General features: G+C 29.6%; 1 protein-coding gene and 1 long non-coding RNA gene across 4 annotated transcripts; one reads left to right on the top strand and one right to left on the bottom strand.

The window, feature by feature from the left end:
* Window positions 1-511: 511 nt before the first annotated feature.
* LOC125369990 lies at window positions 512-4,262 on the bottom strand. 2 transcript variants are annotated; one of them, XR_007215701.1, is made up of 4 exons: window positions 3,020-4,262; window positions 2,811-2,899; window positions 939-1,005; window positions 512-854 (listed from the first exon to the last, which is right to left on the bottom strand). It is a non-coding gene; the product is annotated as an uncharacterized LOC125369990 (long non-coding RNA). The 2 variants fall into 2 exon arrangements; XR_007215700.1 differs by lacking the exons at window positions 512-854; window positions 939-1,005 and having other exon boundaries at window positions 2,676-2,899.
* An 8,054-nt stretch (window positions 4,263-12,316) lies between these two features.
* LOC8265023 (methionyl-tRNA formyltransferase) lies at window positions 12,317-17,737 on the top strand. 2 transcript variants are annotated; one of them, XM_002528021.3, is made up of 11 exons: window positions 12,322-12,545; window positions 12,623-12,685; window positions 13,062-13,196; window positions 13,282-13,384; window positions 14,847-14,917; window positions 15,010-15,114; window positions 15,588-15,621; window positions 15,816-15,916; window positions 16,930-16,989; window positions 17,050-17,253; window positions 17,424-17,737. In XM_002528021.3, exons 1-11 carry the CDS (start codon window positions 12,423-12,425, stop codon window positions 17,511-17,513), a joined length of 1,089 nt encoding a protein of 362 aa, XP_002528067.1. In that variant the 5' UTR covers window positions 12,322-12,422; the 3' UTR covers window positions 17,514-17,737. The 2 variants fall into 2 exon arrangements, with proteins under 2 accessions (XP_048230588.1, XP_002528067.1); XM_048374631.1 differs by lacking the exon at window positions 17,424-17,737 and having other exon boundaries at window positions 12,317-12,545; window positions 17,066-17,238.
* The last annotated feature ends 310 nt before the right edge of the window (window positions 17,738-18,047 follow it).

The following is an 18,047-nucleotide window of genomic DNA, read 5'->3' as shown; positions in this document are numbered from 1 at the left end:
AATTTGGCTAATGGATTCACAGAATCTAGGTTTATGAGGTTATATATATTTTACTCCACTTTTTTTTTTTTTTGTAATAATGGTAATTTAGATAGAGCTACTAAAGTGATGCAATGTCTGAGAGAGATTAGTTTCACTAAATAAAACTCAAATAATAGTAAATTAAATATTCTCATATAATAATATATAGACTTGCCTTCACTTTAAAAAGAATTAATGCTTCTTTTCTATACATATATATATATATATTCAGGTCTGCAAAAAACACACTTAAATAAAAGATAAATATATTTTCATACGCTTTAATTTTCACAATTTATTTTATTAAACCATTGAACTTCAATCATGTTGCATTGGGTCTATGTACATTTTATCGGTTGTGTTGCATCAATAACATTGTTTGTTCTTTTATTTTAACTTCCATATAGACTTGAGTATTTATATAGAAAAATTCTTATACAGATTTGCTCTATGTCTCCATTTATGTAAAATAAAAGAAATGAGAGGAGAATTCAGAAAAAAACTTTTCTTATATTAAAAAAACTTTAGTATAAAATATTTATACTACAACACATTTCATACTGCCACCGCAATATAATTATTTTACGCTCATTTCATTACACACACCTCATTTAATGGTACACTCCTTGCACTCTTTCTTTTCTTATTTTGGGTACATGCCCATATTAAGGAGCCATACTATCAATTTTTAAGTTAGGTTTTCTCTTTGTGTACATTCCTATCATCAACCTCTCTCTTCATTTCTCGCATTCTTGAACAGCTAACTGATAATAGAGATTCTGACAGAAAATCTTTGCGGTCCTACATGATCAATTGAAGAAGAGATGTGTTTCCTGTAGTTTCAATATTGTCAAATATTCACATTTTGTATATTCTGTAATTGGATTTACAAAAGAATTAGCTTATAAAACACATACCAATCTTTCTTTTTGTTCTTGTTATTATTTTATAGCTCTTAATTCATGAAAGCTCAATACACTGTAGCTGCAGAATAAAAAACAATTATTCATTTGCAGTCGACAAATACGAGGGAGCAAATATTCTTGCAGAATTAGGCATCATGTGTGTTATCTAGCTATATATTTTTATCCTATGACATAAACAATATAATTAAAATTAAAGGAGGAAAAAGAAAAAGTAAGTCCGGAAGGCCCTTAGCATCGGACTATAGTATCCTTCCCATATGCATGCTCTTGTTCCACTTGTTGCCATAACTTATGATAACAAATATGAAAAATAACCTAAGCCACTTTAATAAAATAATAAAAAGAAATTTCATACTAAAAAACAAAAGATAGAAAAATATTCCTGATAATTCAAGCCAATAACAGGATATCCAAGGAATAAATAGGTCACTTGTGTTATTGATTACAGGCCTAAAGAGAAAATTTAAGAATCAAATAAAAATTCATTGACTCAGAAAGTTCCCAGTAGCATATATACTGATGTGTCTAAATTAGTACTCACAATCGCAAGTGCACGAACCATTTCTATAGTAATAGTAAGTTCATCAGGAAGTCGATCTCTCAAGGAACTATGATGCCACTTTTTATAAAGACTAATTATCAACATAAAATAATAAAAGTAAATCTAAATACTCTAAACCAGTATTTTTGAGAAAATAATATTTCATAAAATAAATTAAATAAACTATAAAGTAAATAAGCAATGATGTGATGTATGAAAACTATATGCTAAATACAATATTTAGCTTAGCCATTTACTTAGTAATTTCCTTATCTTACTTAAAGCTTAAATCTAATGAATGAGATGGTGATGTGTCTTTTCCTTTAATTACTTAAGCTAATGATGCAACTAACTTTTACCATCATAGATTGAAGCAAAGATGACGTCTCTAATACATTCAACCTAAAAAATTTCGTAATAATTATTATCATTAAATTAATATAATAGTTAACTAATAATAATAATTGATACTAATAAAGATATGAAGGTAAAAAAATCACTCATTAAATAAATAAATAATAAAGTTCATACATAAGTAAAAATTCTAAACTAAATAATTATAAAAACTAGTCTAATATATTTAACCCAATGATTATGGTATTAAATAGAAAGACATAAAACAATAAAGTAAAAACTTCCTCTAGATCAAGAATCTCTTCAAGTAGGAAGATGATTGGTCTTCACTCTCCACTTCCTGAAAAGCTCCTTAAATCTTAAAAAGAGTAATGAAAACTAAACTAAAGTGTTTATGGAAGAACCGTAGAGAAAATAACGGTGGACAGATGTATAGAGCAGATAGAAGAGAAATCTAAGTAAGAAGATTTATAGAGATATATATATATATATATATATATATATATATATATATATATATATAGAGAGAGATAATAGTCCTCCTCTAAGTAAGTCTCTCTAGATATAAGTATACCAATATAAGTCTATCTGATAGATAAGAATATATGTATCTTTATCTCCACCAAGTACTATCCCATGAATAATTCTTAAAATAAATTCTAATAATTATATAAAATGACTAAAATGTCTCTTGGGCCTTGTAATTTTTGATCAGGCCTTGCAAATAGCAGTCTATGCGTCTTAATCTTGGGTCTTCTATTAAACTTCTTTTTTAGTATTTAGCTCCATATTTTCTTTTTTTGGCTAATATTATCTGAAAATAGACAATTAGATTTAAGTAAAATAAAAATACATATATGAAAATCATATTATTAAAATTTTAAAATATTATAAATATCTATATATAATTTGGACCTATGATAAAAATTACATATTGTCATCTACTAGCTACGAGAATACTAATCAACCTTTTTGCTTTTCGTGGTTCAAGAGGAAAGGCATTTCTCCAGCTTTGGCTTTCTTGTATTTTTCTTTTCCTACGCAATTCTTCTACGATCTGTTAGTCACAAGATTCAAGGAATATTTGTAATGACTTGGGGAAAAAAAGAGAGAAGAAAAAACAAAATGAAAAAGACAGAGAATAGAGAATTCTAGATATGTAAAAATGAAGAATTACCAATTTCAGAAAATCAATCAACTGGTTCGGTGTACACATGTGGTGGCAATCTGGAATGCGATGCTTAGAATCCAATGCCTAAGCCCTTAGTTTTTGTTGACTTGCTATCATAAAATAGAACCCAGTAATATACCAATAAATGAGATTAATTCGGATTAATAATTTAATAGTACTTGAGAGATCTCTAAAACCTGTATAATTTCATTCAACTAGATTCTATCCAAAAATTTAGACTATTAGTAAATATAAAAATTTGTAAGTCTCTTAGATAACCCTCTACTCGATTGATCTTCAAAAACTGTGTAATTGTTTGAAATTTTTTTGTCAATAAAATGGGATTGATCAATGATCGAACTCTAAACTTTTTAGTAATAGATTTCTTTTATATAATATAAAAAAACTTAAGTTATTAGTGGAAGATCACAAATAATTTTATATATTTGACAAAACAAATATATATATATGGAAATTCAAGGACGATAATTGAGCTAAAAGAGATCTATGGTGAAAAGAATTTTGATGTAAATCAGATTTTCGTATTTTGTGGATTGGGTATGTAATATTAGTGAATGAAATGAGAAGATGTTTGACTCGTCCAAGAAAAGAGAGAGAGAGAGAGAGGACTAGGGTCTTGAGATAATTGTATTAGTGACTTAAGTTTAATTTGGCAGTTGCAGTCAGGAAGCCCCAGCCCCAGCCTCTAGGTTAATTAACTATGCATAAATTTGATAATCTGCAAACAAAAATCCCATGACAATGAAAACATGAAACTGGAACATTATGTATTTGGAGAAGGCTAAAATATAAAGCTGGCCGCCTAAAACTGACTGCTCCAGTGGGTAGAAGTTGCAGTGAAATGTTAGAATATATATATACATATATTTGTATACAGAAATGTAGATATGAAGCAGAGAAAATGAATTGAGGGGCTGAAGGTGATGATGACAGAAGACTAGAGAGCACAAAGGAGTGAGATGCAGAGTCCCATCATGCATTTCATCGTCAGTGCTCTCTATCTTCTGTCAACAACATCGATCACTCGCCTCCTCACATAATAACAACTCATCAAAACATTCACATGCATGCAAATATTTGTATCTCCATGGAACAACCGAGAGAGAGATGTCCCTTAATAGCTTTATAATCTCCACATTAATGGAGAAAACGAAAAATCGGCCGTGAGAGAGAAAAAAGAAAAAAGAGGGATGAGAGGTTGTTATTGTTGTAGGTTTGTTGTTATGAAATTGTGTCTTCAAGACCTCTATTTATAGGGAGGAAGAAAGAAAAAAACATATCATTTTCCCCATACGACACACACTAGTGTGAGATTCGTAAATGAAATATTAAAATTTTTTTATCTAATTTAATAATATATTTTAACTTAGACACTAACCGATATATTTTTATTAATTTTAAATAATAAATATTGACACATATTTAATATTAAAGTGTAAAATACATACATATATATATACAAATATATTATTTTTATAATTAATGTGAAGAAAAGATCAATTTTATAAGTCCCTTATTTGTGAGTTCTATATTTCTTCAGGCTATTATGTCACATTACTAAAGATACAATAGTAACGCCCCACGCTAATAATTTCAATTAAAACAATTTCTATAATATGTTCAGTTTTGTTTGTGATTGTCAATTCATTGTATTCTTTTCTTATGATTAATAAAATCGTTGGAAAAGGTTGCATAATACTGGTGCTATAGGAACGTCAGCCTAGCATATATAGTACTTACTGACATTTTCCTCCTTCAACTTTATAAAATGAAACTTTTCATGGTATTGAATTTAAATTTTCAAGAAGGTGCCATTATCCAATAATTTACTTGCAAAGTTATAGCAACAAATAGTTTATCACATATACTATTATTAGAATAGCTAAAAAGCTGTTCATTAAGTTACATAGCCTGTATATCCTAAACCCTTGTAAGTTATAAAGAAAATGATTAGTGTAATGAGTAATTATATAAATTATATCGTAATAACTTATTAAATATTCATAAAATAAACTAAAGTGATAGCATAATGAGTCATTATATCTATAATTACAAATTGAAGAACACCCTTTAACATAATCGCGATTGGAGGTTAAGGTTTCGAGTTCGAGATCCCCTTTCTTCAAAATATGCTGATCTCCTTTAGCCCATAAGTAAATTGTTTTTATGTACAACGAAATTGTCATCAGTAGCTATAAGTCTTTGTCCCGGAATAGAAGTAATTTAGTTGGAATATCTTAACCCACCTTATCAGCAAACACAGTTTCTCTTTTTCTGTGTGCCACTTTTAGTTTGTTTGAAAACCAAAATATTGTATATGCCATTTTAAAATAAAAATATTACATTTTTTTTTGTTCGTGTATTCAGAAGAACTCAAAGTTTCAAGGGAATTCTAAATTTCTATACTTAAAAGTCTAATTATAAATGAAATAATATATTCAGTATTTTCAGTACAAAGAAAATATATGTTGGTTGTTAATGAAATTGAGGATTTCTTTCAGATGGATCATTTAATTTTATTTTATGACTATAGAACCAAATACAAAGAAAAGAGAGCCTAGCAGTTTTACCCATAGATATCATATGATTAAGGGTCGATGTTACCTTACTGCCATTTAACTATCTGGAGAAGAATAATTAAATTTTATTCTTCATTATTTTCTTAATATCAGCCTGTTTAGACTAATCAAATTACTAATTTCTGGTGGAACCTATTTAAAAATGACACCCAATAACATAAAAATATGCTATTCTTCATTTTATCTTAATATCATTCTCTATTATTTTTTTGTAAAAGTAAAAATTAAAAATACAAATCTTAAACTAAATTTAAAAATTAGATTTGGGGTATGTCTCCACGTACACATCAAACCGATAAATAATTAACACATATTTATTAATTTGAAATTATTTTTATTTGAAAATATGTAACTTTTTATATAAAAAAGTAAAAAAATATTATAATTTATTTTCTAAAATTTAATTGTAATTTAAAAAGCATGAAAATCTGTTTATTATTCTTATTTTAAGAAAATAGAACAAGTAAATATAATTTTTTTTTAATTTGGAAAAAGATTTAATTAGTTTTTCTTCTGAGAGTGAACAAAATGAATTAATGAACTATTTTTTTGTATTATTTAAGCAAATTTGAAAACCTGTTGCTGAGTCGGTGCAAACGATTGGCATCTAGGAAAAGCCACTTCATGCGTGGAGAGAGAGTGGCGTCAGGGATTAGGAATATATCATGCATGCAAGTTGCCAAGAAGCATGGAATGGAAGAGGCGAGGACCCTTATCGCTATAACTTTATCCTATTTCCTTTAATTATTATTATCATCATTGGCCACATGGGGCGGTGAGATACTATCTTCCACCTGTCCTTGCCCCATAGCTTCCTTTTTCTTTCTTTTTCTTCTTATAAAGTTGGAATATTGAAGAAAAATATACACACACACTAATCAATTCAAACAAATGAAGCTCCAATCCATTGAACATGGTGGCGGTGAATGTGAACTTAAGTTAAAAGGGAAGATATGTATAGCCAGCCAGCACTTATGCTTTTAGCCCCACATTTTTCATAGATTAAATTTCACATATTTATTTAAAAATAAAATAAAATTTACAACTATATACTTACATACACATATTATTTATTATGATACATACATCTGGCATAAATATTTGATTTCTAATTGCTTTTAAAATTGACTTCTGCCTCGTCAGGCCGGAACAATGTGGTCTTAGGTGAATCTTTTTATTTGATTTTCTGCGTGCTTGATCAAACATTGTATATAATGGTACCATATTCTAGCTAGTTTGTCTATAAATGGAAGGAGCATCCATCAATCATCAACAACAGGGAAGAATGGTCACAGGAAAAAATGCCAAATTCGATTCCATTCCATTCCATCCCATCAAATGGGATGGTCTACAGGGGGGAGAAGAGAGAAAGGGACAATAAAGATAAGTGGCTATTATGAGCAAGTATATGTATTATGTCACACTGTCTCTCAATTTGCCCACACTAGAGCAGCCTATCCTAGATTTTACCCCTTTCGGAACCTTTCTTTTTGTGGCACTTGATTGTGCTTTTCCTATTTGGGTGCGTCCTGCAAAAGAATGCCCCACCTCTACCATCTCATTTCTTAATCAAACTCCCCCATTTTTCCCATTAAGAGCAAGAAAAAAACTTTTTGCATTTGCTATTGTTCGATAAATTTTGACTTTTCATTTAAATAGAGAAGTCGATATGATAAAAAATGACTTTTTGCATTTTAAATTTGTACATTTATATATTTAAATTCGAGAGATAAATTGATGGTTTCATGCTCTAAATTTTTGTATTTCACTTCTTTTTTATGATAGGTAGTATAGAGTGTTATAAAAATTCCAATTGATATATAATAACAGTGTAATAGAATGAAAATTTATTAAAAGCAGTTTAAAATTTTAAATTCAAAACACACGATATATCATAATTCTTTTATTAATCTAACTAATTAATGCATATAAAAGATAAAATAAAACTCCTTTTAATGTTTATATTTAATCTCTTATCAATAAATTATTTGATGTAACCCTTTAACTAAAATATGATTAATTTCTTAGACAAATTACTAACATAGACAGTGTGCTACAGATTTATTTAATTTATTTAGTGCTTTGTTCCTTAGAATTTTGCTGCTATTCTATATTGCTATTTCTTTTTGTTTTTTCTTTCTCCTTGAAAGGAGCTGTTTTTCTGAATGCTATTTTCATTTTTCAGTTTTTGTTTTTATCGAGAGTTTAATATCTTTCTCTACTTTTTATAAGATTAATTTCTTATAAAATAAAATTAAATATTTATATAAAATCTACAATGTTCCATCCAAAAGAAATTTCATTTCAATAACAACTAACATATAATAACTATATTTCCGGGAAAAAAATTTATCTAATTCCACAACAATTGCTAATCACGATAACGAGCTTTGGAGATTATACTGTAAAAAATATTGAACATATATGTCATTTGTAATTAAATTTTTAAGTATTGAAATTTAGAATTATCTTGGCAATTTGAGTTGTTCTGAATACACAAACCAAAAATACAATATTGTAGGTTAAAATGGCATACAATTTTTTGGTTTTCAAACAAACTAAAAGTGGCACACAGAAAAGAGAAACTATGCTTGCTGATGAGGTGGGTTAAGATATTCTTAACTAAATTACTTCTCTTCCGGACAAAGATTTATAGTTGCCGGTGAACATCTCGTTGTAACTTATGGGCTAAAGCAGATTTAAAAAGAAATTAAAAAAATGTAACTTTTTAATTATCTCTAAAACATTATATAAATTAAAATTTTAATATAATTTTATTATAAAATATAAAATTTAATGAATGGGTGAATATAATACGAGGCTGTTACGAGAGTCTGAAAGATAAATAGTCTATATGTGTATAGAATATTCTAGAGTAATATAGTGTATACAAAAAGTGTCTACACCATTCAATAGTATTCTAGAGAATTCTGCACTATTTTAATACTCTCGGCGGCAAATGTAATCTACTCGAAGAATTTTAATAACAATTTGGGTAGCTCCATTTCTAACTCTTTGGTAAAATATTATTAAAATGAACCCATAAAGAAAGAGGTCCTTAGAACTCAAATAATTGTCAAAATTAATATATGTGAATATTGTGAGACTGTGGAGGTGCAAATAACTTCATTATAATTAACAAGGTATAAGTTATTTTGTCCTAATTGAGGAAGTGGTCTCTTTTACTATATACTTCCCAGGGAACAGAAACATGTAGTGGATGATGGTTTGATCTCATATTCTTATCAAGCAAGAAGTGGGAATTCTCTAAGTTTACAAACAAGTGAGATCTGAAGCACTTGGAGAAGGATGAGAAAAGGAAAAATCTAGTTAGATATCGATCTGTTTGTGTGCTTGAAATTTGAGATAAAGAATGGAGAATTTTTCATAGATCAGTTTAGAAGCATCACATATATTGATTAGGTTACTTTATTCCAGCCTTTTTTTTTGGCCATACAAAACATGACCATATCCTCTCCTTTCTCCTTTTCCTTTTGACTTTCTCTTTTGATGCATGCTATGCCAGCACTGATTAAGATATAGGTGTTTTAGTGGAGGGGCCTTCACTCCATTGAATAATCCTACCTCATCCTCCATTAATGATTCACCACCATTGATATTGCAAAAAGGTTAGTGTTATAAATAATTAAATAATAATATATAATAAGACTAGTGTTTATATTTACTACTATATGTGTACCTCACAATGAAAAATAATATATCCGTATGAATGCTTATATATTTATATTGAATATATATATTTAATTATTTAAAATTAATAATATATACCGATGATTTATATAATTAGCCGTAAGATTGAATATAATTTTTTTAATAATATATGGATATGCATGGATAATTTATCACATCAAACTCACATGCAATATGCTCCCCATATCGCAATTCAAATTTCAATTCTTCAACTAAACTAAAGTCTCTAATTTTCTAATTGTTAGGCTGTTTTTCTTCCCTTTTTCCTTTTAGAAATTTGGAAACTGAAATGCAATTAATCAGGACAAATATCATAGGAGTTTACATTACAGGTATTTAGAATCGCTGGAGAGTGGCACCAAAACGAACCAATAACAAGGGAAGGTTTACTTTTCTAATAGCCTTTGCTATCCAATCTTTGTAACCTTGTTGGCATATCTTTCTACAAAGTGTAAAATTGGAACCCTTCAAAGGCAACAGAGAGCTTCTCCAAAATGTCTTGCACAGCAACAAGAAAACCTCCTAAACGTGTGCTGATAATGTTGTTAGAACAGCATATAACAAGCTACCTATTAGGAGCTTAATTCTGCAATTACAATGGAGTACAATCTGGTTGCAAGAAGGAAAGCCCTTCAGCTCTTAACTGCTAGAGAGCTGAGCAGCCATGAAGGACAGAACGCCAAAGCTTTCTGCACATAATCTCTAGACCTGCCAAGTTGCATGCCCCTGCTGTTAAGGGCGTAAAATATTCAACTTGATGCAACCAGCAACAGGGGGATACCAAGTTCAGGGAGGACTCTAGAATACCAAGTTCACCTCTGCAAGCTCCGTGAGGCTCTAGCAGCTGCAGACATAGGATCAATGGTTTGACCTTTAAAAATAGAATCATTTGGAGACTTCCAAGTATACCAGTAAATGAAGCCTGCTGCACTAAGCATAGTAGAATACGATCCCAGTTTATCATTTAAAATTGGATTTTATGGCCAAAATTCTTTGGCTAAAAAAAAAAAGTATAAAGATATATTAAATATAAAAACATTCAGCAATTTGAAAGAAAATTATCGTTTTCACAGTGAAAAGAATAGTTACTCTTATTATATAATATATGACCCATTGGCCTTTAAAAGAAAAGAAAGAAAGGAAAGAACATAAAATACACTCTTGAACTCATTCAAATAGCTCAATTAGTCAATATACGTATACATCTACCCAAAATCATGCCTTGGATTTTATTAATCTCACAAAAGATAGTGCTACTAAATTTGAGCCTGAATTATATCATATATCTATAACTAAAACCTAAGCAGTTTATTTTTACATAAAACAAAATCACTTTAATTAAAAACATTGAGTTCTTCAAATTGGGGTCACTCCAATACCAGCAGATCTCATGAAAAATTGTTGGTAGAAGCTATTTTCACACAACAGACAGTGTAATTTCTCAAAGGATGTGTTTGGTTGCATATATAAAATATGACCTGTAATGAGCTGAAACAATAATAAATAAAATACACATTTAATAGATTATTATAAGCATATATTGTAGTTATTAGTTTAAGAAATTATAATATAAAAATTAATAACTTAATATAATAATATAATACTTCTTTAAAAAAAATAATCATTATATGTGTATTATCTTTTACCGTACCAAAGCTTATTTATTTTTATATAGTTCATAAGCATAACAAGCAGTTTTTATTCTGACTATTTATTATTTATTATTTGTTTTTAATATCAATTTTCAGCTTTAAATTTATATATTTATTTTATTTTATACTATCAAGGTTTAATAATCATTTAATTAAGAAAATATAATTTTAATAAATTTGAAATATAAAAGAGCTTTTTATTTTAGTTTCAATAACAGTAAATTAATCATAATTAAATAAGAATATAAAAATTTAGATTCTCAAAGAATAAATTTTGAAAAAAGAAATTTAAAGAATAGATAAAATTGAAACTTATTATTATTATTAATATAAAATAATAAATGATAAATAAATATTAAAAGATTTAAATGAGACAAGTATGGGCCTTCTTGTTGAAAATCCCACAGTTGCTGCAAGTTCCAGGCCAAGGGTAAATCTTCTGAGGTATCATCAATTCACAGGTTTCCTACATGTCTTGGAATCAAAACTACTTTATTTCTAGAATTTTAGTTCTGATATATATATATTACTCATTTAGTTGTGCAGCAGTTGTGATTATTTTAAAATTAAATTTTATTTATTTTATAATATTTGTATATTATATTAGTTATTTTTTAAAATTTAAAAATTATATTTCTTATTTTATTATAATTTGAAAACCGTTAGTTATGTTTAATTTTATATTATTTATTTGATGATTTTTGTGTAATATATAAATTGTCTCATATATTTTATTTATTGTATTAAAATCTAATTGTATTATAAAAGTTAATACAATTAAAAAACTAAACTGATAAAAAATATAATTTGATCCTCAAACTTTTCATTAAAATTTAAATTCAAGTATAATTAAATTAGTAATAAGAATAATATTTATTTTATTTTAATAGTTCTAAGTTAAATTTTATAAATTTTTAATATATAATAAATATAGATACTTTTAAAATATATAAATTTATTAAAATTTAATTATGCTGAAAATTAGAGTAATTAAATAACATTAAGAAGTTATTTTTTACAGATACTGAAATTGATTTTTATATACAAATTTAAAAAAAAGTTTTGTTATAATAAATAAATTATAAAAAATAGTTTATATATTATATTAAATATTATTAAAAAATAGTATAAAATTAAATTTAGTTAATATTTATTTAAAGGGCGGAAAGTTCTTCTCCTCTAAACTTATAAAAGAAAAAAAAAATTTAAATATTAAAAAGTCTAGAAAATACAAACAGCAAGCAGTAATTGCTTTAATAAGCAAAATCCAAAACAAATGTGGACTTTTGTTGCTTCTGGAGGGCCTATTAAACCTTAACCTCTAAGCCCAAATATTTTATTATAGTCATTGGCATTGCTGTGGATAACAATAGAAAGAACAAAAGCAGATGCGTTACAAAAACCAGAGCAAAAACTAGCCGTTGAAGAAGATACTGATAAAAAGAAATGCAGTCCTCGTCTCTAATGCTACGTCGTTTCCGGTGCTTTAACTCAGCATCAGTAGCAGCAGTTCCCTGTGCTTCTTCTACTTCTAAGAAGAAGCCTCTCGTTTTCTTAGGTTCTCCTCAGGTATTACCTTTTAACTACATAGTTTTAGCATAATTTGTTTCTTGTAATAGACATATAATAATTTGTTAGTGATATAGGTATCAACAACTGTGCTAGACGCGCTTTTTAATGCATCTTCATCTCCCAATTCCATCTTTGAGGTACTTCTTACTAACTTCTTCAAATTCCAATTCCTTTTTTTTTTCTATATATAATTTGAGTACTTAGGGTTTCATTTCCTATTTTAAATGCCGTTAAATTGGTATTTGCATAGACAGAGAAGCCAAAGGTCTCTAATTTATTATTAGAGAGTCATCTGTTGTTGGTTACTTCTAGTAGAAATTGGTAGAAAATTAATAGGATTCAGAGGTTGCATTTGAATGTAAATTCGTTGCTATTTGGTTCAAGTTTATAAAAATGATGCCTGGCTTTACCCATCTTAACAATGTAGTAATCTATTATAATGATTGTTCTGATTATTATAATTATTGTTATCTATTTTGGAGGGGATGGATAAAGAATTTCGCTATGTTATAGGTTGCAGCAATAGTTACTCAACCACCTGCAAGAAAAGGTAGGGGAAGAAAACTAATGCCTTCTCCGGCTGCTCAGTATGCACTTGATAGAGGCTTTCCTCCTGACCTCATATTTACACCTGAACGAGCCGGAGAGGTAATTACTAATGGATTTTGTTGAATAAAATAACTCGGCCCTCTATGGATGGGAATTAATTTATTTTATTTTGGTTGCAATACAGGATTCGTTTTTGTGCAGTCTAAAAGAGTTGCAGCCTGAACTTTGCATTACAGCAGCATACGGGAACATTTTACCTACCAAGTTTCTCAATATTCCATCGATGGGTAAGTCAAATCTACTTCTGCTAACCCATTAAGAATTATGCTTCTCTAATCATAGGGGGGAATAGAATCTTATGTCTTGTAGGATTGTATGTATATAGGCTTAATTATAAGGAAAGGCTTAATCATAGGGATTCTTAATTATTGTACCTTCCTAATTTAATCTACTCAACTTGTAAATATATGTATTTAATACCTACGAATATAATTATCAAGAAGTTACTTTTCTCTCTTGGTTTACAAGTACTTAAATTTGGTTTGGTTTTGAACAAACCAAATGTAGCCTAAAACAGGTGGTCCTATGGCCACTAAATATATTAATTTCCTTGAAATGATGGGCTATAGGACATCACATGTCATACGAAATGGTTGGAGAAGGTGTCTGCTTTTATAATGTGGAAGTGTTGTCCTATTCTTTAGAAACCAATGTGAATGTGTATGAGACAGATAGAATGCACCTCTTTGGAATCTCACTTTTGTATCTTGTACATTAATAAAAAATAAACATACTTAACAAAAGTAAAAATATTTCCTACATAGTTTTGACTCATTAGATTTTATGCCAAATAGTAGATCTTTTCGGACTTTAAGGAAATTATAATCCAAAAATTATATCTTGGGGCAAGCTATTTAAAGATTGAACTAACTAAAGATGGATGAATGAAAATAATTCATTTAGCTAATCATGTACTTTTGAAATCAAATTGTGATTGATTGATTTATGTTGGAACTAAGGTTGAATGGTTGATTTAAGGTTATAAAGTTGTCTGGTGCAGTAGTAAAAGATTTATGCTAACCATAACAGTGATTATTCTAGTCTTTAAATTGCTAGGAACTTTTTGTTAGGGCCATGTCAATTGAGTGTTTTCTTATTAACTTGATATGATGGTAATTAATTTAATGAGCACATGACAGATGCATTTTGGTAAATACAATAGAATAAAATTGACTATGCACTTGTGTGCACCACTTTTAGATGATATGCCATAATTGGTTTATTGAAGATTTCTTTCACATGGATTTTGGTTTCTTTACCATTTTCAGCAGTTCATGCTTTGATTTGATTTTATTGGCTTTCCAATTTGATGTTTTCCTCTGCCATTATCACTGAATAAAAGTGATGATTGGTATGTTTTGCTCAAGTCCAAGATGTAATCTGACAAAAGGGAATCATTGAGCTTAAGTCTTTTCAATCCCCTTGTAATCCTCATTGTCAGTAAAGCATGGCTTAGTGTAGTTATCAGCTTCAAGCTTTTGCAACGAATGACTGGCTCAATCCTACTAATGATTAATGCTAAAGGCACTCCACTTTCTAAATCACTCTTGTGCAGTTGTGCCTCTGTCATCTGTCAAAACATAAAAATAGATTGGTAATAAAGTCTTATTTTGATAGTGAACTCAATTTTTTATATATCTAATTTTATTTTTATTTCAAGTTTCTCAAGTCCAAGTGTGATTTTTTCAGGTATAGTAAATATACATCCAAGTTTGTTGCCACTTTATCGTGGTGCTGCTCCTGTTCAAAGAGCACTGCAGGTTCCTCGTTTTCTTAGGTTGTCCATGATAGCTATATGAAGTGATTTTACAGTCTTTTGTTGTGCAATTACATTTGTAAGTTTCTGCGTCAGGATGGTGTTAAAGAAACTGGCGTATCCTTAGCCTTCACTGTCCGTGCTCTAGATGCTGGACCTGTCATCGCCCATGAAAGACTGGATGTTGACGATCAAATTAAGGTAAAAATGATGCATGTCAATTGTGGCTGACATTTTGGGTTATGTTATTCAAAAATACTTGAGCCAGTATGAATTGAAATTATTGATAGATTGGAGCATTTAGCTGAAAAATGCCATTGAGGCTGATATCTATTTAGACTGATGGATTCTTTAATTGCTGCCAAGGTATGCCTGAGAAAGGTTTTTTGGCTATAGTCCTAATCTGAGCATTTTTGCTTGTTAGCTTAATACCTTTTTATTGTGCAAGGCAGAGGTTCTGCCAAAAAATTTATCTCTTTCTAGTAGGTTTTTTTTTTCTCTATATCACTTTCACATGTACTCACACAGAGCAGCATTGTCATTGACTTTAGTCTTAACTCGTTAAGTAGCTTATCATGGTGATTTGGTCAGTGTTTTACATGCAATTATTGGCTTAATAAGCAGTCATTCCTTTCAAACATCTATGACTTCATTTGTACTGATTATACTTGCAGGCTCCTGATTTGCTTGCATTGCTCTTTTCTGAAGGTATGCCTGTTCTCTAAATTTAACCATGTTTTATTCAATTATATCAGCTACTCTTGTATTCATTTGCTTGATAGATCTTTAGCTTTCTGTCAGTCATGTAAGTTGTCCTATTATTGTTTTGTTTATGATGTAATTGCATAATATTCTTTGGTCAAACAATTCTATTAATGAATTATATACTCATAATTTAACAGGATCCAGGCTTCTGATTCATGAGCTTCCCTCTATATTTGATGGATCAGCCAGGGAAAAAGCTCTATTACAAGATGATTCTAAAGCTACTTTGGCTCCTAAGGTAATCTCTCTCTCTCTCTCTCCCTGCCTGTGCCTTGGAGATGGAACTTGCAATAAATTCCTCTTATTACGAGGAACAACTCATGCTGCAAAAGATAAGGTATGAAATATCAAGCCTTGTTCTTTAGCCTGCTTTAAAGAGCAGTGAAAGGCTTGTTTTACAGAAAATGGTATAGGCATTCCAATCCTGATCTCAACTCCTGAATACACATTCTTCAATGCCTTAGCCTCTTAGAGATTCATTCTTCCATGAATTCCCTTCAATGATCAGTTGCAATTCTGATATTCATAAATATCTTACAAAGCATATGCTGATGAACCAACATCTTGTAAAATATGCATTATTCTCTGCCTTAGCTTTTCGGGAATTTGAATACTCTTCCATGTTCTGTTTTTATTTTGATTTCTAGTACAGATATTGTGTTTCATATGGGACTCTCATGTGTAATCTTCTTATGATTTGAGATGAAATGCTGACATATAGTTAGTTGGTTTTCTGAACCATGCTAGTATGGTCCAAAATACCTAAGAAGATATGCTTTGTTCCCTCTTTCTTTCTTTCCCTGATTGGATAGGTAATGGTTTGTTAAAAGGATCAATGCTTGCTTTGAAAACTTGTATTTGATGTGCTGAGGTTAAAATTATTGTTAGATCCTTGCTTTCCTATAAGCGCTTGATTTTCTTGGCCATCCTGAGCAAGGGTAAGATGCTGCAATGAGTTGATTATTGTACTCCTAATGAGATGCTATATTGTGTTGTGAGATTTTTCTTTTGGTTTTAACTTACACAATTTAATTGAACCATTTAGTTGTAAGAACAAAGGTAAACTTAATAGATGTAATGCCAAGTCTGTATGTGAATCATCTAGTTAGCTGCTGCTGCAACAGAATTTGGTGTATAAACAAAATTCTTCTTAAGATCTTTACTAGCACATATGAGGGGCCAAAAATACAATAATTTTGTTATCAAAATTTAATGAATAAAAGATCACTCGAGTTTCTGTGTTTTATGTAGATTACTCCTGAGGAGTCATGGCTGTCCTTCGATGAAGAAGCTTCCGTCCTACATAATAAGGTAACTTCTGGCCATTTCCTTCTAAAGTGATAATACAATGACTACATGCAACCCTTCTAGGTTCGTGCATTTGCAGGGTGGCCAGGAACACGAGCTAAAGTAGCACTTGTGGATGGCAAAGATGGTAACGAAGATATCATAGAACTGAAGGTCATCACTACAAGAGTTTGCCACCATGGCATCCCCCAAGGCAATGAAGTGGATGACATCACTTTTCTCAAGGGTTCTTTGGTGTTTCCTTGTGGAAAATCCACTGCACTTGAGGTTGGTATACTAGTCTTTAAAATTGACAAAAAAATGCAGTCTGCAATGCGAGTTAAACACGTCTCTGTTCTCGGACGAAAAGAAAATGAACAGTTGAAGCAGCTAAAAGTAACTTATATTTGGTGATCACAATTTATTTGCTGGTTTTGATGCTTTCCTAAACCAATCAGGTATTGGAAGTTCAGCTTCCTGGCAAGAAAGCAGTAAGTGCAGCTGCCTTTTGGAATGGTTTGCGAGGCCAAAAGCTGAAGAAATTATAGCAGAAGAGATGTCTAGACGGCTACATAATTAACAGGTAGGCATTTATTGATTCTTTTCTAGTGCCAAAAATTGTTCTTAACATCTTTATTCTTATTTATATATACTTTTATCATGTTATGATGAACTTAAATTTTCAGCAGTTGGTGCTTAACAGCAAAATATCCTAAAACAACATACATATTGCCACTGACAAATTCTTCTAAACTTGCACCGCTTCCTGTCATTGCAAACTAATCTTCGTAAAATAATTATTCCTTTGAATGATCCGAGGAAGCTGTTTTCTTCTGATTCATTCCTGCTTCCACTTAATTACTTTTGTAATGAGAATTAAATGCTTGGCATGGATGATTACCAAATTGTAAAAGAAAATAAAGAAATGAATTGGGATTATTAACTGAATAACAGAACTAATTATTAATAAAAAAATTATCTTTCACCTATATGAAGCCGGAATTTCTAGTTTGCCATATGACAGTGAATCCATTTTCCGGCCTTGAACTTAAAATTTAATATTTTTAAAGATATTTTTAAAA

This window comes from Ricinus communis, chromosome 5 (assembly GCF_019578655.1).
Source record: "Ricinus communis isolate WT05 ecotype wild-type chromosome 5, ASM1957865v1, whole genome shotgun sequence".
Taxonomy (NCBI): domain Eukaryota; kingdom Viridiplantae; phylum Streptophyta; class Magnoliopsida; order Malpighiales; family Euphorbiaceae; genus Ricinus; species Ricinus communis.
Note: the sequence above shows the minus strand (reverse complement) of the source record. Positions and strands in the feature narration are given on the sequence as shown.